This window comes from Colias croceus, chromosome 9 (genome assembly GCF_905220415.1).
Source record: "Colias croceus chromosome 9, ilColCroc2.1".
Lineage (NCBI taxonomy): Eukaryota > Metazoa > Arthropoda > Insecta > Lepidoptera > Pieridae > Colias > Colias croceus.
Window position 1 is genome coordinate 2,599,549 of NC_059545.1, and position 20,093 is coordinate 2,619,641.

General features: G+C 32.3%; 4 protein-coding genes across 4 annotated transcripts; 2 read left to right on the top strand and 2 right to left on the bottom strand.

Annotated features, from left to right (window-relative positions):
• Positions 1-5,634: 5,634 nt before the first annotated feature.
• LOC123694496 (calmodulin-2-like) lies at positions 5,635-6,908 on the bottom strand. Its single transcript, XM_045639946.1, has 2 exons — positions 6,685-6,908; positions 5,635-6,556 (listed from the first exon to the last, which is right to left on the bottom strand). Exons 1-2 carry the CDS (start codon positions 6,856-6,858, stop codon positions 5,978-5,980), a joined length of 753 nt encoding a protein of 250 aa, XP_045495902.1. The 5' UTR covers positions 6,859-6,908; the 3' UTR covers positions 5,635-5,977.
• Positions 6,909-9,886: 2,978 nt separating this feature from the next.
• LOC123694341 (phosducin-like protein) lies at positions 9,887-12,239 on the top strand. Its single transcript, XM_045639750.1, has 2 exons — positions 9,887-10,027; positions 10,196-12,239. The coding sequence occupies exon 2, from the start codon at positions 10,198-10,200 to the stop codon at positions 10,999-11,001; it is 804 nt and encodes a 267-aa protein (XP_045495706.1). The 5' UTR covers positions 9,887-10,027; positions 10,196-10,197; the 3' UTR covers positions 11,002-12,239.
• A 1-nt stretch (position 12,240) lies between these two features.
• LOC123694340 (SUMO-activating enzyme subunit 2) lies at positions 12,241-17,412 on the bottom strand. Its single transcript, XM_045639749.1, has 7 exons — positions 17,193-17,412; positions 16,965-17,119; positions 16,309-16,456; positions 15,529-16,023; positions 14,989-15,160; positions 14,264-14,431; positions 12,241-13,759 (listed from the first exon to the last, which is right to left on the bottom strand). Exons 1-7 carry the CDS (start codon positions 17,334-17,336, stop codon positions 13,218-13,220), a joined length of 1,824 nt encoding a protein of 607 aa, XP_045495705.1. The 5' UTR covers positions 17,337-17,412; the 3' UTR covers positions 12,241-13,217.
• A 530-nt stretch (positions 17,413-17,942) lies between these two features.
• LOC123694403 (small nuclear ribonucleoprotein F) lies at positions 17,943-18,865 on the top strand. Its single transcript, XM_045639829.1, has 3 exons — positions 17,943-18,004; positions 18,090-18,275; positions 18,488-18,865. The coding sequence occupies exons 2-3, from the start codon at positions 18,101-18,103 to the stop codon at positions 18,577-18,579; spliced, it is 267 nt and encodes an 88-aa protein (XP_045495785.1). The 5' UTR covers positions 17,943-18,004; positions 18,090-18,100; the 3' UTR covers positions 18,580-18,865.
• Positions 18,866-20,093: the final 1,228 nt, after the last annotated feature.

The following is a 20,093-nucleotide window of genomic DNA, read 5'->3' on the forward strand; positions in this document are numbered from 1 at the left end:
TAATATATAGTAGCAGGGATTAAAAAACACGGAGTTTATCCTTAGCGATATTAAAATTCATAAGCGTGCACACAGGTGCATTCTACACTCTACGTGGCGAGATGAAAATCCGACCGTAGAGATACAAACGATTGTCAACTTTATGAGCTATACGAGGTTTTATAATATCACCAGCTTTTTCAAATGAAACTTCAACTTTTCAAGGTCGCGTCATGACAATACCAACACGTCATGGAGAAGGCGAAGATTTTGGAGTCTTTGAATCTTGCCAAAGAAGTTTCACTTCTGACACTTATGCTCTGCACACATGCTCTTTTTATGAAAAATTAACTCAATAGGAGGACATTTTCAATTATATTGAACATTGTAGGTACCTACGTATGTTAATAGATCCGAATGTCCAATGTAACTCAACATCCAATTATTTTGAACTAGTGGTCCGCCCCGGCTTCGCCCGTGGTACTTATTTCGCAATAAAAGGTAGCCTATGTCCTTTCTCGGGTATCAAAATATCTCCATACCAAATTTCATGCAAATTGGTTCAGTAGTTTAGGCGTGATTGAGTAACAGACAGACAGACAGACAGAGTTACTTTCGCATTTATAATATTAGTATGGATTAATTGTAAACGTACTTTTTCCCTGCTTTTATATATCTGCAATATATTGTGTTAACTTATATTCAAAGTAATGGATATAAATAAAAGTAGCCATTATTAAATGAGTGTAGATTCACGTTGTCATTAATAAGGATTTTCTAGAGCGAATTTGCTTAATAAGCTTTAACTTGTATCTTGGTATTTACTTTTATTAAATTTGTGTAGTTTAAGCCTAATTGCACCCCTGCAAATCCGAACTGAGTCGCTAACTTTTAGTCTTTTAAATAAGTATAGGAGTCCAGTAACAACTTTGCCTTTGTTCAACCGTTTTACAAGCACGTCCTTTCATAGATTCTTGTACAAAACTTTAGCCAAAATAAATATACCTACTTAAATAAAGGAGAAACAGTAACAATATCATATTATATTTTCCAATAAAATCAGATTACGTACGTGGAATACTCGTTTTGCTATCAATCACATCAATACAGGACCAGATGTTACCTATTCGTGAACAGCGTCGAATACCTATAAATCTTATTACTCCAGAACTTAATTCAAAAAATATGTCATTCATTTTATCGGCAATGACTAAGTGGAAATAAATTGGGAGTTTTTGTACCTACACTATATACAGGGTGTAATCGTTAAGTGTGCACAAGCGATTATTCCGTAACTATTGCAGATACCAAAAAACTTTAAACTGATATCGAAAGTACTTAACCTAATGAGTAAAATGGATATAATAAATTTTTAAAAATAAAACGAGAAATATCCAAAAATGTTACATTAAACGCTCCCATACATTTTATTTCCCATACATTTTGTATTCATAGCAGATTTTCGAAGTGATGTCCTCATTGTGCAATACAATGAGGAGCTCTATTTACAGTTTCTAAATGAACTTCCCTTCAAATTTGCGAAGTAATTAAAGCAGAAAACCAAAAAAAGAAAGAAAAAGCTAAAATCTTTCATATCAAATGTACTAGGTTGATCCAAAAGTAATGATAATTGGGTATTTCCTGTGCACATAAAAATATAAAATAAATGTTTTTTGCTTGCTCATGTATTCACTAAGTAATCACAAAAAAATCATATCAACAGGCCACGTTTCCAATTATTTACATTAATTTGAATGTGAACCGTGCGTGCCAGTTGTTGTTTGTTCCCCGACGAAAAGAAGAAACAACGATTCGACATGTAGAGGGTAAATTTCTAAATTTTTAATGATATCAGGATAATTTTTTGTCACGTTTTGTGATAATGGACGTTACCCGAGTTCACCATGTTTATGCTGAAACTAAAAAACAATCAATGTCCTGGATGCGAGCTTCCAAAGTGACGATGAAGAAATTCAAAGTGAAAATCAGGGTTAGATTAAAGCGGTAGTTTTTTGGGACGCTGAAGAAATAATTATGGTGGAATATTTTAAAAAGGTAGCCACTTTATTGGGCTCTTACTAAACAGACCAAATTAAAAGATTGCGGTAGGTTAGTAAGGAAAAGAGACATGGCAAACTGCGGACCTGAACGCTGTTTCACCAAGACAACGCAGTACGCACCAGATCACAAAGCGTCAGTTGCGATGGCTGCCATTCAAAAATCGGCATTCCAAATGCTTGAACACCTACCCTATTTTTTAGATCTAGCTCCTATTTACTTTTATCTCTTTCCTCGGCACAAGAAACACTTTCTTAGCAATAAATTATTTTAAGAGGACAGCGAAGTGATGGCCGCGTGGAGGGATTTTTGTGGATGAAGTCAAAGTTTTTTTTTTAAGTTTAGGAAAAAAATATTGAAGTATATTTTCTAGTTAGAAGACTATCTAGAGAACTACATCATTATTATAACTGTAATGACCTTGTTTAATATTGATTATCATTACTTTTGGATCAACCCATGTACATGGGATATTCGTATCTCATACTAAATGTATGGGAGGGTTTCAAGTTAATTTTTTAGATATTTCTCGTTTTATTTTTAAAAATTTATTATGGCCATTTTAGTCATTAGGTTAAATACTTTCGATATCAGTTTAAAGTTTTTTGATATCTGTAATAGTTACGGAATAATCGCCTGTGCACACTTAACGATTACACCCTGTATAGGCTCAATTTAGGAATGTACAAATGTGTAGAATTTGTTTTTTTCAGGAATTCAGAGCCGTTTTGCAAAATCAGTTGAAATTATATTTAGTAGGTACATATAAAATAAAAAAGAGCGTGTGTGCCAAGCACACGTGGCAGAAGTGAAACTTCTTTGGCAAGATTCAAAGATACCAAAATTGTCGCCTCACCCCTCACCCCATGACGTGATGATATTGCCATGACGCGACCTCGCAATATGACTCTCAAGTTCTCGACGAGCCTAAAGAAGTTTCACTTCAACAAAGTAAAGAAATAACTTGTCTTCAACATAAAAATAAACTTAACAGACAGTTTTCTGTTTTTTTTTTATTCTTAGTCATGGTTATGGTAGAGTAGAGAAGACCCTTTCAATATCATTTCAGGCTTTAAGAGCCGCAGGAGATTAAACCTCATGATTTTAATGCAAGCTTTTAAAGAAAGGACAGTAAAAAATAACTACAAAAATGTCAAGCCATTTTCTTTACTTAGATTATTTTAACAAGTTAATTAAAGCACCGACCTGAGAGACGTTGCATTTTCTGAAAGGAATGGAAAATGGAATGGAGACAAGAAAGAACGAACATTTCATAAACACTGAGATTTAATTTAAAATTCATAACTTCTCGAGTTATTTTACCTCTTTGAGACGAAACAAACAGAATGTTAACCGTGCTTTGTATATCTAGCATCATAAGTAGGTAGTTTGTGTTGATTTAAAAGAAACACAATTAATATAACAATTAAATTTTGTGTGCCAGAATTGTAATATGCAAAACGCAATGCAGTAACCTAACAGATTTTATATTCAGCTAAATTGGGATACCAAAATCATTTATTAAAAAACATTGGACTTTGAGAAAAATATCCCCCAAGAGCTTTGTTACTTTTCCATACTATTTACATATTTTCCTACATAATATAATATGTAAAAATTATCCAAAACCGATTATCAAATTGAGCATAAAATAATAGAGGTAGATAATTATTTTCAGATTTCATTTCGTAACAACGGTTTTTGCATTTTTCTATGTGATACATATATTATAGTGTTTGTGTTGTATTCATTTGCTTTCGAAAAATATAATTTTCATGTGATTTTCACTAACGTAAAGTAAGTACACTCAGGATTAAAAGCTTATTTTAAAGTGGGTTAAAAATGATGCAGTGTATAACCGATTATAACTTTCCATAACTAAATTTAATTAACGGAAGCCATTTTCAACGAACGATTTAATATCATACAACCTACATATTCGTAAACATATTCACGTGTTTTAAAAATACATTTCCTAAAGAAAACAAACATTCAGAAGCTAATATTGTCTCTTCTAAATAAAACTCAAGTCCAAGCTTAAAGGATAAAATAAAATAAAAGATACGAAACCCGGCTTAACTGGACGTGAATTTGTGTTGGTTTAAAATATTACGTTAATGCATGCGCTATAGTAAATTACGATAGTATCTGCAAGTGGCATAAAACAAAGCACAATTTTTTATGATGATAAACGATACTTTACATTGTGTTTTACGTTTGCCTTTTATTAATGTCCAATTATACCATTCTTTTTGTCTTCATTGTCTTCTCTATAGTAATAAAAGCAGAGTCGGAATGTAAAATTTTTAAAACATGGAAGTAATAAAAAATACTATGTAGACGTGTAGAACCACGCAATTTTTATGACATTTAAGCAAAGAACTAATAACATCCATACTAATATTATAAATGCGAAAGTAACTCTGTCTGTCTGTCTGTTACTCAATCACGCCTTAACTACTGAACCAATTTGCATGAAATTTGGTATAGAGATATTTTGATACCCGAGAAAGGACATAGGCTACTTTTACCCCGGGAAATAGGATAGGTTTTATCCCGGAAATCCCACGGGAGCGGGAGTTATGCGGGTTTTTCTTTGACTGCGCGGGCGAAGCTGCGGGTGGAAATCTTGTCGATATATAAATTTATACCCACATTATCCAACAATTTTAACTTTGATATTTCATCACATTAATTACAATGTAATTTTCATGTCCCTCGTTTCTCTAAATTTGTCATTCCCTACCAGACAACATTAAAGTCGATTTTATGTGTTTGCGTCCATTTTATATCCATGTTTTACGCAACTTACGAGTAGATTAATGCAAGTAATATCCCGTTATTCTCGACCCATTTCTCTGTAAGCAAAAATTATGCAAACCTGTTAATCGCGACATGAATATGCATGTAGCGTAATTATGATCCTTTATTGTTCTTTTACTAGGACAGATAATAAATAAAATGTAGCACTTGTTGTACGTTAAATCTTTATAATTCGTTACATTTAGAATATTATTGTATTATAAACGATACCTACATTACAATATTTAACAATATAATAATACTTAAATTTAATAGGTAGAGTAGGTATTAGTAGATTTCCTAAAATAAATGGTATCTAGGTACTATCTAGTATGTTACGATTGATTAGAACCTACCTATGCATTTAATGATGTTCGATAAAACAAGAACGTCCCATAACAAAAAGCATGTTATTTTATTTTAAGATGATTTATTTTATACTAGCTGCTCCGCGCGGTTTCACCCCCGTGGCTCCACTCCTGCTGCCCGTAGCGTGATGAAAAAAATATCTACATACCTCGATAAATGGGCTATCGAACACCGAAAGAATTTTTCAAATCGGATCAGTAGTTCCCGAGATTATTGCGTTCAAACAAACAAACAAACAAACTCTTCAGCTTTATAATATTAGTATAGATTATTGCAAGTTCTTTAGCAAAATAGCAAGTAGGTAGCCAATAGAGTAAAGGGACATCGCATGGAAATTTCAAATCATTGATATGCTAATGTACATTAGAAATGCAAATGCACGCTAAACGCATATTGATTCAACACTGCTACGAACTGCAATAATCATGCAATAATATATTTACCTTGCGAAATCGATGTGGTATTAATTCTGAATAAAAAAAATATCTACATAAGGAACAGATTTAATATTATAACGATTTGAGATCCAAACTAATGCTATAAAAATAATATTGTAAGATATTCGAAACCAACATTAAAAAATACCGTCACCATCATAATATAAGTTACAATAAATTTAAAATACTTAAAACCAGTTTCACCACTTGCTTATTATGACCCTGGTAACGTAGATATTTGACATTAATTTCTGGCTTAATTTTTACCAAGATTGTTATTTGAACTGACAGGTATGCTAAACAGAACTATCTGAAAGCTGTGAAACCGGTACTTAATCGGGTGGAATCAAGCCATCAGCAATCATTTTCTGTCTCTTAGCTTCCTCCCGCGCTCGTCGATCAGCTTCTTTCTTTTCCTGCTCCGCCTTTTCTTCTTGTGCCTTCTTCATTGCCATCTCAGCTAATGTCTTCTGGTCCAGTTTGAAGAAGTTTATCGGTTCCTTAATGTATTTCTCATCCTTGGCATTCATGTTCTCGATAAACTTCACGTAATTGAAAGTTCCATCTTCAAGATTGTACGTTTTGTCCTTTATTGCTAATTTAATCCAATCCACGAATTCTATTTCTGTCAACGGTTCACCCCAAACTGTTAGTTCTTCTCTTAGTAGTTCGAAATCAGCGATACCCACTTCTTCGTCATCGTGTGCCAATGCAGCGAAAGCTTTTGTAACTGCTAGTTCAAAGTCATCGCCCCAATTCATTTTAGCTTCAATCATAAACAGCCACTCATGGTATTCCACAGTATCAACTAAATCGTCTTCTAGGAATAATCTAAATAGTTCCTTTATTTCCGCAGTTTTCGGGTTAAATCCTAGTTTACGTAGCATATAAGGTATTTGTTCGATCTTTACCTGTATAAAGAAAAATACAAGCGATTTTTAGCGAACATTATAATGTTAAATTTGATTTTAAAGTATCTATCCATGATTTAAGAAGGTCTGATCAAAATACAATAACGAGGTCATATAATTCAACAAACCTTCTCAATATTTTCTTCATCCATAGCTTTAAACAGTTCTTTAAACTTAGCTAAGTCATCAGGCCCAAAACAGGCGGGTGGTGGAGGCGGCTTCTTTGGCTTAGGTGGAGGACCAGTCGCTTTTGCAGGCGGAGGAGGCTCCTTGCCTTTACCTTTTCCCTTTTTTGGCGGCATATTTTTTAATTTATAAAACAAAGGAGGTACGGCTAATTTAGATATCGATAACCAAATTAGTCATTTTATTTTTCGATTTTTACTCTAAAATAACATTGCTATGTTATGACATATTATGACGTTGCCATTTTTTGTCATTGAATTATATCCTAATAAAATATAATTACTTACTCTGTGTCTGTGTTCTAAAAAAATTAACACAATGAACAGGTTGTATCTCTACGTCTGTATGTGGTCTGTACCTATCACGTACCCACAGCACGTACCCATGTTGTGTAATAATTAATTTCAAATTAAATCATATGATTGCACTTGCGAGTGTGTGTATTTAACATTTAAGTGAGCCTAGATTTGAATTTCTTGCACCAACTTTCATACATGTAGAAGCTAGTAGCCAAATACCAGAGTGCAAAGTATTTTCATATACAATTTACAAGCACCAAGCTTGAAAGCTCTTTTGGCAAAGAATTTCAAATTTCAGCCAAATTACAAGGTAAATTTTCTAGTGTACCTACCTCTATGTTGCTGGACAATATAAAGTCTAGATCACAGTCTAGATATTGTCTTTTATATTTTAGGAATCCGTATACCTACCTATTACATAAATGCAAGTTTAAACTGCGAATTAAATGAATATTTATATCATTATTTTTGGAGGATATTAGGAGATATTAGAGGAGAATATTTGTAACTTCATCGCAAAATAAATGCTTCTCTTTTGTTGTATTATAATTTAATAAATCAAGAGCATAAATACATATGTCAATAATAAAAAGATGCTGTGTAAAGATGCCTTAGCTAAGGCCGCCTGTCCACCTGCAAGAAAACTTCCGCGAGAAATCTCCGACAGTCTGTCCGACAGCAACTTGCAAGTCTAATTCCGCGTTTCCACCTGCAAGTAGACTATACTCTAATAGATATACTCTAAAGTATATTGGGTCCATGGCTAAGCTTTACAGTTATATATACAATTTATTCAAAATTACGCAAACCAGAAATGAAAATCATAATGAATTAATTGAAGTTGGTTGGATTATATATTAATTCAATTTAACTTATTAATCCAGTTATAAAATACCATGATTTCCACTCAGACAGCACAAATTAAATTTAGGGTCACCACATATTGACCGTGAAATATACGGGCAATATGATAAACCGCAAATAATGAGCTCCTAAAATAAAGGTAGGTATGTCAAATAACAAACATTGCTATAAGTAGGTATTTATACTGTTAATTAAGTAACATCAGATTTTTTATCTTATATAGTTACATACACATAAGTAGGTATGTATACTGATTTTAATTAGGTAGCTATTATTGGGAGCTTTAATAAAAGCAAATGTACAGACACCCGGAAAAGTTACAATTCATCATACATAACATCAAACTTTTTATCTTTCATAGTTCATATAAGAGGAATTTTCTAATTTCCGTAAGGCTCAAAAGCAAATGCGAATAAGGGAAATCTTCATGATCTCAATTTGTGCGATTGAGCTAAGAGATAGTGCCTCTGTTTCCTTTAAGTCTCCTTAAAAAAACTATAACTAGTTAGGTATCTCAATATAGGAATTTTGCAATACAGTTCCAAAAAATTCGAAAGTATAGTGCACTTAGTTACCAAAGCTTTTTGTAAAGTGTCAAACCTGTCTAAGGAGATATACACGCCGCTACGTAAAAGCCATCCAAACTTAAATGAAATGCAGAACTTTAAGTGGTAACCTTTCCAGGTATTATTCTTCACACTCTATTTATTCATATAGACATTATTCTTCACACTCTATTTTAAATAATTGTGTCGTAATTTAATAAAGATTTTCTACCTCAAATAGCTCTCTTTTAGTCCTTTACCTTTATATAAAAGACGGTAAGAAGATTCGTCATACTGATATTATACATACCGCTATTCTGTGATACCGCCTTATATCTACCATTCAAGATAAAAACGTTTTATAAAAACCTAGTCTATGTAAAGCTCTATAATTTCAGAAGCGATGTCTCTGAAGAAAATATTTAAATCATTAGTTTAGAAAATCCTTATAAATTATTGTTTGCTTTCATATATTTATAATTCAAAACAAAGCCGCGTAAAATACATAATTTATAAAATGGGTATCTTAAAATGTTAACGAAAATACAGGTGAGTATTCGCTCATAAAATTGAAAGCTATTTTTATGGAAACCATTTTCGCAAACCATTTGATCGTAAAACTGGTGTTAAGACGTTAGCACTTTAATCTTCCATTTATTTTTAGAATCATACGGTTGAGTTAAAAGTATAATATATACCTATACTTATTTAAGCAATTTTGTTATTTTAAAAAATCTCATGCATTCGACATGCATCAATTTAATATTATCTTCCTTAATTTTAAAATATTGTGTAACAAAATTTAAATTCAAACAGAATCAAAATAACCCGGAGAAAATTTATTAATTAAGTAGGTAGTTTATATCTCAACTGCCTCAGCAATGTTTTCGTAAAAATTGTTTCATCAACGTCAATGCGATAATAATAATAATTATTATTTCTTTGCCAATCAAATTCTTTTAATTTAAAAATACCGTTTTAAACGCAACACACAATGCATAGTTTTTTTAAAGTATTCTTCACGTTATTGAAAATTGAAATTGAAACAAAAAAAACACTGTGAAATGCGCGAACAATTAACGTATTTTATCGAATAACAAGTGTTAATCTGTATTTATAAGGTATTTATGGAATAATCACGGACTAATTATAAAAAAAAAATTATTGAGGGGCTAACGAAATAGTACATTTTTTAAATATATACCTACAATCACACTTACAATATCATTAAGTAGTTCAAAGCTACTACTGTTCTGTGTTCTAAGCAATCACATAGTGCAATGTATTTGTCAGTATTTGTATTTGTCCAAAAACCTTGTATTCTTGTAGAAAGAATTTGATTAAAAAAAAGTAAGTGTCAAACGTCCATAATTTGACAATGACATAAAATCCAAACTGCCAAGCGGCAAGCCCAATAGCCAGCCCAATAGCCAGCCCAGCCCCCTAACCCCTCCGCCCGCATTCCCAGATTCTCATTAGAGACATCAAAGAAAGTGTAAACATAAAACAATTACTATTTGTGAAAGCGAACCGTGTTAACGACTTATTTTGCCCCACAATTTTGAAACTTTAAAGCGGTATGTACAGATTTTTGTATTTACTTCTATGAACAAAATAAAAACATTTATTTCATTCTATTCCAATTTCTATTCGCATAGTTAGGGCAATTAGTGTAATGAGACTGATCTTAACTGTATTGACCATTCAAAATTACAGTACATTTACGGAGTTTTATTTTTTTACAGATATGGCCACTTTGGAAGATAAGATCCTTGGTGAGAAACTGCATAATTACTGCAGTAGTAGCGAAGATGAAGGTTCTGATGACGAAGGTAATGTGAGTGGAGATGAGGAGAAAGCGATAAAGACATCTGCTACGGCAGCTGAACCTCCTCCTGTCAACAGTTGGAATGGGTCGGCTAGCAACACAGGCCCAAAAGGAGTGTTAGAAGATTGGCGTAGATTCAAACAATTGGAAGCCGAAAACCGTAAAGAATTAGAAAAAGAACGCATAGCACTGGCTAAAAAGCTTACATTATCTGTAAAAACACAGAGAGAAGAAGAAAAGGAGAAAGAAATAGATGAAATCGAAGATGAATTGAATGAGCTCATTGACGAAGGATTTCTCATGAAGTATCAGCAACAAAGAATGCAAGAGCTCATGGCTCAACTTCAAAAGGCACCAAAATTTGGGTCGGTGCAAACACTGAACAGTCAAGATGAGTTTTTGAACTCCATAGATAAAGAAGATCCCAAAGTCGCTGTTATTATACACATTTACAGCAACAAAAATAGAGCATGTGAGACAATGGACGGTTGTTTGAACATCCTGGCTTCAGATTATCCTACGATAAAGTTCTGCCGTATTGCAGCTGATATAACAGGGCTTAGTCGACATTTTAGAGTGGACGGAGTGCCAGCGATTTTGGTGTACAAAGCTGGTCAAATTATTGGAAACTTTGTCCAACTTGCCTCCGAGTTGGGGAATGATTTCTTTGCTCCAGATGTTGAGAAATTTCTCATAGAATATGGTATGCTACCTGAAAAGTAGATTAGTAATAAATGTGCTCTTATTAGATGTAATCTTTGATATAAGTGAAATGTAGGCTACTTTCCTATGAGTGTGATAGATTTAAGAAATGTTTTAATACATTTAATTTTTTCTTGATTTAGCTATCTAATAAAATTGATTTATTTTTTTATTATTTTGGATGTATTTTAAATGTTTAAATTACTAAATAAAGATATTATTATGTGTTCAGATTTACAATGCATTTCAATTCTATTGAATTATTTTAAAGTGAGGTAAATTTTTATTACTAAATGTAACATCAACAATTTCAAATTCTATTGATAAAATATTTTAAAAATGCTGCTGCTATATTAAATACTTTGTGATGGTTCTATGCGTATCAATATTCTATAAAAAATTTGTAAATTTAGCAATAGTTATGTTCATCTTAACCCACCGTTAAAATAATATATTAAATAATTATTCCACTTAGCAAATAATGTCTTTGAAATCATGAACTTAATCATTTAATCAAATTGTTTTCTTTAGAATAGATGTTATGTTTGTATGTTTAGACTTTCTTATCTCCAAAATTGGGTTAATGTTCTCTTGAGATTGTTAATTTTTTTTCATGTGAACTAAATTCCCACTTAATTCCAATAGTTTATACATGTTCTCTAATCCATGAATGTGCTAGTGAATTCATATCATAAAAACTTATAGTTTTGTTTTATACTATAGTGTGGAATAACATGTAATGGTTTCTAACAACATGCAAACACTAGTACATACTTAGTTTAAAACTTGCTTTAGGCTCATTAGTGTAATGAAGTAAGTAATTTAAAGTCTGTTGATAATAAAACACTATGCCTGTATAATGTATATTATCATAATTGAACACAACTTTTTTGTATCATACTTTTAAAAGATGTATTTGTTAACTTAATTATTATCAATTTGTGTCTGAAAATATAACTAACTGTTTTAGCGGGTAATCTCAATTCTTTATAACTATAGATGCAATACCTTATTAAGTATTCACTTTTACTTGACGTACATTAATAAAATATCGACGCGGTTTCACGCATCAATAGTACATTCTGGAAATGTTAATCAAACTTAATTCGTATCAATCATTAATAAACTATACAATTAAATTTTTTATTGTTGTGAAAGTCGATAACTAATAATCGTGTCGGTTATTCCGCGATTTTAATGCATTTTGTAACCCTCAGTATTATGTATTTGTTTTTAAGGATTTAATAAATAAAAACCATACATTTTATAGTTTTATTTAAGAGAAAATTTTTCTTACAATATAAATAATTTTAGACAATGTTGTTCTTAACAATATTACACTTTTATTGATAAACCTCATGCGGTTTTATGTATTATGTTAAATACAAGAGATTTCTTTTAAAAATACAAGGATACTTGTCCCTTACCTTTTTATATGAAAATATTCAATTTTAAAATTGAATTCTTAAAGTTGCAACTATTACGAAAATGGATATAAAATTTAAGTAAATATGTATTAAAAATCACAAAACTGGAGACTATACGGAGCTTGCTTACAACAAGGTATTTCCTAACTTTTTAAACTATCAGGCTCATGCCTTGATATGAAAAGCATACATTTCATACATAACTTACTATCGGGGCCAAACTGCATCTAGACATATTTGCATTTTCCCACTGTACCTACCTTAAAAAATATGCATCAATAGAAAAGACTCAAGATTTCCTTTTCGTCAACCTATTCAAATTAAAACAACCAAAATAATTTCATGAACTTTCGAATATTGAGTTGGAAATTAAAAAAAAAACATGCAACAAACCGGATAGAACGAAGTTACTAAAATAACTAACTGGCTTGCTTTCTATGAGATAAGAGAGACGGACAGAGCACAACACCTATAGCAAAAAGTGTTATTAAAACTTTTGGTCTTAATTTTTTCTGTCTAGTCCCCCTTTCGCACCGCGCGATAATGAACTTCGTTCCAAAAAATGGTTGAGCAAATAAAATAACATTTGGGAAAATTACAACTCTGATAATATCTTAACTCCAGTAACGACAAACAACTAGTAAAAATTACACAATCTATGAACATGTTTACCAATGTGCTACTATATAGTAGGCATTTCTAACCACATACCATATAAAAATTTCTAGTCATTTGACACATGCAATTTGACCCTTGGAGTCTTCATACAGTAGATATTTGCTTACATACAAGTACTGAACAGCACTACAGCTAACAGAGTTCCACAATTTCATCGGACATTTCCGTACGCCTACGTTTGGGAGGTTTCACTGTTTCAACACCTTCATCCTCTTCTATAATCTCCATATCACTGTCACTATCGTCCTTTGGACGGGATGGACCGGGTTTGGGATCATTTGAACCGTTCGCACCATTTGTGGGTTTATCTTCCTTTGGCGCTGGCATTGGTGCGTCCAATTCTGTCACTAGACGCCATGATTTCTCCTCGTCCTCTTGTTGCAGACGAACCCTCACTTCGTAGTTCTGAAGGAAATCGTCGACTAGCAGAGCGCAGCCATCGCTTAAGCCAATTTCTTCTAACGTTTTGTCGTTATTTTGATCTGTTTCTCCCGGTTCTGATGATAGAACGACTAGGCCTTTGCCCTCGACGGCTGCGTCAGGCGCTTGCATGTTGAGGCCTTCTTTGAGCGCCGTGTTTAGATCTTTGAGTGTCAACTGTTTGAGATTGCAAGCGAGCGCTACTTCGGGTTTTGGAGCACACACATAGCATTTTGGATTGGGCGCTGTCAGTGCTGAAAATTTAAGTAAAAAATTAAAACACATGAAATACACTTATTTCTTTCTTAAGAGCTCACACTTATTACACTTAAGAGTGTATTCCTTCTTAAATGTTGGTTCATCAATATATAAAATGGTTTGCAACTAATTGACATGATTATTTTTGTTGTATAGGGAATTGTTTTCATGGGTCTTATTTTAACATCTAATCAACAAAACAAGCTTTTTGAAGAAGATAGTTTTTCATTAACAATTTTATTAAATTTGTCATTATAATCACTGTTATGGCCGTGATAGGTGAATATTTGCAATATAAATTTATTAATTGTCTCCATTAACTTACTAAATGAAGTTTATGATTCTTTATTTTTTATTCTTCTTTGCAATGTATTTGTCAATTTACAACTAAATAGCTTAAATAGGATCAATTTTATAGAAATATTCATGTGGATTCACATATGGTTTACATTTACAATTATTCAAATGGGTAAAAACGAGCAAAATAAAATTCAACTCACTTCGCTCCGGCACGAACAGCTGTCCCCGATGGTTGACCTTGGGCCTTAAGTACACGCTGGTGCACGTCTCTATATCCCCTTTGAGTATCGCCTGCGCGCGGATAACCGCTAGACCAGCTACGATCGCATTTGCTGTTGCTATAGCTGGTATTATGTTGCCGGCCATTGCTAAAAATAAAAATCATTTTTTTTTTGTAAAAATACTATAATATATAAAAAATATTCACGAAAAAAACAAACTACATATTCAAACATTAAAAATTAATCAAAAATGGTATTGTTTAATAGAAATATTACATAATATTTAATAAACAGTAGCCTATGTGACTCAAGAAATGAGCTTTCATTCAGTGTAAGAGTTTTTTCTAAATTAAATTAGTCTAGTAGTTGTAATGTGAAAACATTGCAAAATATAGAAACGCCCTTTTTTTCTTATACTATACATATACTTAACAATAACATGAACTATAACATGACATAGTTATAGTCAAAATTCCCATGGGCTTCCAAGTTGCAAATAATAATGGAGAAAAGAGAAAGCTAGAAATTTATGAACCATTACAAATGGAGATAAAAAACGTTCCATATTGTGTTTAATATTCATACTTAACACAGTTTCATTATAAATTGTACCATAAAACAATCTTAAATCATAAATGTCGTAGAAAACTTACATTTAATTTTTAAAATTGTACCATAAAGTTAAATGTTATAGAAAAACTTACATTTGATTTCAAATCTCGACTTCAAAGGAATATTAAAGATGTGCGCGCGAATATTGGCACACGCTGTAACAAAGTCCATAGCACTTTTCTCGTCTTTGTCCCAAACTAAGTGGTCTCCGTCTGGCCTACTCTTTAGATCAGCTTGTAACTCTTTGCAGCTGGATGCTAACACCTAAATGAGGGAAAGATAATAGTTTTAAAACATGTAAGTGTAATTAATTATTTCAAACATAAAACCATTTAACTATAGAAATAAACACACTCTACATGGCTCTAATAAAACAATAATATATTTGTACAGTTTTACTTAAAGTGTGATAATTTTATTAATAAATAGTTACTATCATAAGAATACTAAATAGTTACTCTAATTAAAACATTTTTTTGGAAAATAGGCGCTTGTCGTATATTTGCAAAAACATGCCCATATTATTGAAAATTAAAATATATTATTTCTATTATTCGGAGCAGAAACCAGAACCTCAATGTTTTATCAATAAACTATACCTATAAGAGCACTAAATAAAAAATCTTGATTACCTGTGCACACTCATGCACAGACCACACTCTCTGATCTGGCAACCCAGAGTGTTTTGCCGGCGGATCGTCTTTCCCCGGCAAATTGTCCCAAGTCAGTGGCGTAGGTGGACGACGTTTCTTCCACAGATTCTCCATAGACAATAGATATCTGATATCATCACCAAAGAGCTTAGTGAACAGTTTCTCTGGGTCGTAATTCGTTTCCGCCGCCCACATTCTCGTGCTTTTCCTTTCGACATTCCCAGATTCTGTTTCTTTTGCGTTTAACGCCGAAGAACCGGCTTCGCCTGCAGCCTCTGGGTCGGCTGTATCAGGACTGACATCTTGGTCGGGGTCTTCTTCACCAAACAATTGGTTGAAGAGATGTTTTGCCCATACAATGCAGTGAATCGGCTCAGATGGTGTGTTACGGATTGTGCATCCGGGAAAACTCTTTTGTGGTGCTTTCGGTTGACATTCATAGCACTGAGTTAGCCCTTTTTTTATTAATTCAACCTGAAATATCATACGAATAATGAATTAGTTAACAAAATTATAATATCAAATGTTTATTACACATTTATTAGTGCCAACACAATCTCATTAATTAAACATTTTGACACTAACAAATAAATCATTTTGTTAAATAACTATTATATATAATAGTAAATAGTATATAATATGTATGTTAAGTACGGTAATTACAACAGAAATCACATTTTATAGATGCCCTAACTAAATGGGAATACAATTTTATTTCAACAAAATGCATAATGACAATACTCTTAAACTACAATATACCTGTCCAGCATATCCAGCAGTGCCGGTTTCAACGAGCGGCACATTTGCGGCCAGGCACATCCGGTTCACATGGTTACGTGCCACACGGTTGTCCAATGCATTCATCACAATGTTGAACTGTTTGAAATAGCTAACTCCATAGTCATTGCTGAAAATTGGTATTGTGTGTTAGAATAATTATTTTTATTAGTAGTTGAACAATAAATGTACTATAGTCATATAGTTATTTACATTTTAACTGAAAATGGACATAAAGAAAAACCTTATGGAATAGGAAAATCAAAAGATCATGCACAAATAACAAGGTAAAGGTGGATTATACTTTTTTTTTATAGCTGATATCCATATATCTACAGTACAACAATATGATGTCGACTGTTCTACTTGTTTATTTTATTGATACAATCAAAATGATAGTCTACCCTCTTGATGACTATTAATTTTGATAGGGTAGTTGCCAATTCTATAACTATACTAGCTTACCGCCCGCGGCTTCGCCCGCTTTCTCTAAAACGATTTGAGATTTAAACTATCCTATCTCTCAAGTTGGATCGAACTGCACATGGTGTGCGAATTTTATTATAATCGGTTAAGTTGTTTAGGAGTCCATTGAAGACAAACATTGTGACACGAGATTTATATATATTAAGATATACCTGATTACGCTATCATGGTGGGCAACAATATTCACGTTGGGATTAAAACTGAGTGCGCTGTCCTTTGCCACTTGTGCCTTGGATTTTCCAACATGCTCTTTGTGGAAAAGAAATTGACGATTTAAATTGCTTACGTCGATGGTATCAAGGTCAATCTGGAAACATTAAGTATTGATTAAAAAAGCGAATAATCATGGCATAACAACAGTAATCAATCATATTACATACAATCTCAATGTTTGGGAAGCCAGTCAGTACAAGGTTCTTTAGAATTTCACAACCTATACCACCGGCGCCGACGACTAAAACTTTCGAATTAGCGATGGCTTCTGTTAATTTCTCATCAAAAACACCTGCTACCCTAGCAACCATATTGTGTGATTTATAATTAACTTTCAAACAATGGTGTAATAGGTATCTCTTACTTTATTTAAAATACGATTAATAAAAAGTCTGATTTGTAACATGAAACAGCGCCTGTCAAAGTCGGCGTCGTCGCGAATTTAGGTGTTGCCACTTGCCAATGGAAATTGGAAATTTTTAAATGACATTATTATATTGTCTATGTCTGTCAATAATATATGGAAACCTCAAGAATTCTTTTTTTTTATTATTGCCAACTACTCTTCTTAATTCTTTATAAAGTGAAACTTTTATTACATCGTCTCAAACTTTTTGGTCTGTGTAGCGCATGTCGCGTGACGCACGATACGTACGATAATTATCGTACAAATACGATAATTATTATTATTAGTTAAATGTCTATAGTGTGAAAAAAGTTTCACTTTCACTGTGGTTTCATAAAACCACACAACATTTTTTTTATTTAAAATATTTAGATCAAAGTCATGGATTTGGTAATGAAATAAATTTAAATAAATAATTCCATGTTAAAATTAGTGTCAGTGTATTTTAACGATGGAAACACATTGGGCATAGACAAATGTCTAATTAAAAAAAATAATAATTTGGCGTCCGTCACGTTTACGATACCTACCGGTGAATCTTTCTTGAATTTTTGTGTTTTTACTTAGAAAAACGTAAGGAAATTACAAACTTATTACAAGTGATACGTTATATTAATAATTAAGTGAGGACTATAAATTACTTTTATTGATATTACAGAAATTTAAAAAATGGCGGCGGCTATGCCTATCAACCCCAAACCTTTCCTAAACAGCCTTACTGGAAAGGCTGTGCTTGTAAAATTAAAGTGGGGTCACGAGTACAAAGGCCTGCTTGTATCTGCTGATGGGTACATGAATTTACAACTGGCTAACACGGAAGAAATCATCGATGGTTCTTGCACAGGTTAGGTTATGTTTTGAAATGTATTTTAACACTTCCTATTTAAAATAATTTTACACACACACACACACACACAGTACAGGCACAGTATTATAATAAGGACGCATTCCTGATTCTGTAATATAATAAAATATTTGATGTCCAGAATGATATTAAGAATAGGGATGTTTCATAAATGAATTCTTGTTCACTGACTGTTAACAACTCACTTCCAGGTAACCTTGGAGAAGTACTGATCAGGTGTAATAATGTTTTATACGTCAGAGGAGCTGAAGAGGAGGATGAGGAAGGGGAAATGAAAGAATAGTAGATTAGAATTATTAGCAATTAGCAAACAAGTCGAGTTGAAGAATGAAACCAATTATTTTGAAAACTAATATTTCAGTGTAACTTTCCTACATATTTTTGTATTAAAGGTAATTCCAGGTTGATCCTAACACTACATTAGTAAATCAGCTACAAGTCAACAAATCTTATGTTGAAATAAGATACTAATGTAAAGCAGAGTTCTGTAATTATAAGATAGACTTAATTATTTTTAAGGGATGATAGTGATTTTACACTAAGCATAAGAATTAAAGTAATTTTTAAAAGTTTTGTCTTTACTTTTTTAAATTATTAACACTTGCATGCTATTTTAGCTGATAATCTATTAGTTTTATCAAATCACATTTAAGTATGGAGGTCAGAAACAATAATATTTTTTAAAGAAAGTAAACCAAGAAAAGACTTACCAAATTATGCAATTAATATTAGACACAACAAAAAAAAGGATTAAGTCAGTACAAGAAAATAGGGTAAGCATTCTTAATAAAACACCTCTCTTGTGTCATACATTTATAATAAATTCTATGTACTTTACAACGAAAATATACAGAGATCACAATTATTAAGACCGCACATTATTATTACATTATTACATATTTTGAAATGTAAAAAAAAAGTATTGTTTATACTCTGCCTACACCATACAGATTAATTCAATACTCTTTATGACAAAAAGCCTACTTTAAGGGTTGGTTGAAGGGTACTCATTAATTGTTCAGTAATTAACTTTTAAAGAAAATGTTAAGTCCCGTTTCGCTAATGAGGTATGGGGCAGATGCATTATTGTTTTAATGTTCGATGTTCTTTAGGGACTAGTAGAAAATCAGCCTTCTGTGTTCTGCCAGACCGAGACATTTTTTTTCTTTATATGCAACGGGAATCAAACCTATTAAAAATGATAACCACTCTACCTAGGAGGTTTACAACATCTGAAGCAACAAAAAAATTCATAAAAAAACTTCTGGTACATTTTCTATAAGATATTATTAGTAAATAATAAATATGATTGACAATCTATATTATACACGCTACACATTTATTATTTTCCTCTATAAGAAATGCAAATCTTTTATCATTATAATATTTATTAGATTCTCAAGTATTGCTTACATCACATTGAAACTTACTAATCTAATAGTAAAAATGCAACACCAAGTTATATATTTCTTATGTATACATAAAATTTGTTCATACACAATTTTATTGTAAACTGTAAACACGGGATATGTCAAAAGAAGTAGGTATTCCATTTAAGGCCGCCTATTCACGCCACAGGGGCAATATTGGAACAATCTCGGTTGGTCGGCGGTCGGAGCAATTTCAGTTGTTGTCTAAATTGGCAATTTGAAATTGGCTCAGCCAATTAAGGGGCCGATTTCAAAATTGCCCCTGCTGCAGGTACGTGAGCAGCCGGTTTAAGAAATAATTCTAAATTTGACCCAACTGTTCAATAGACATACACCTTGTAGTCAAATTAAAATTTTAATTGTTACA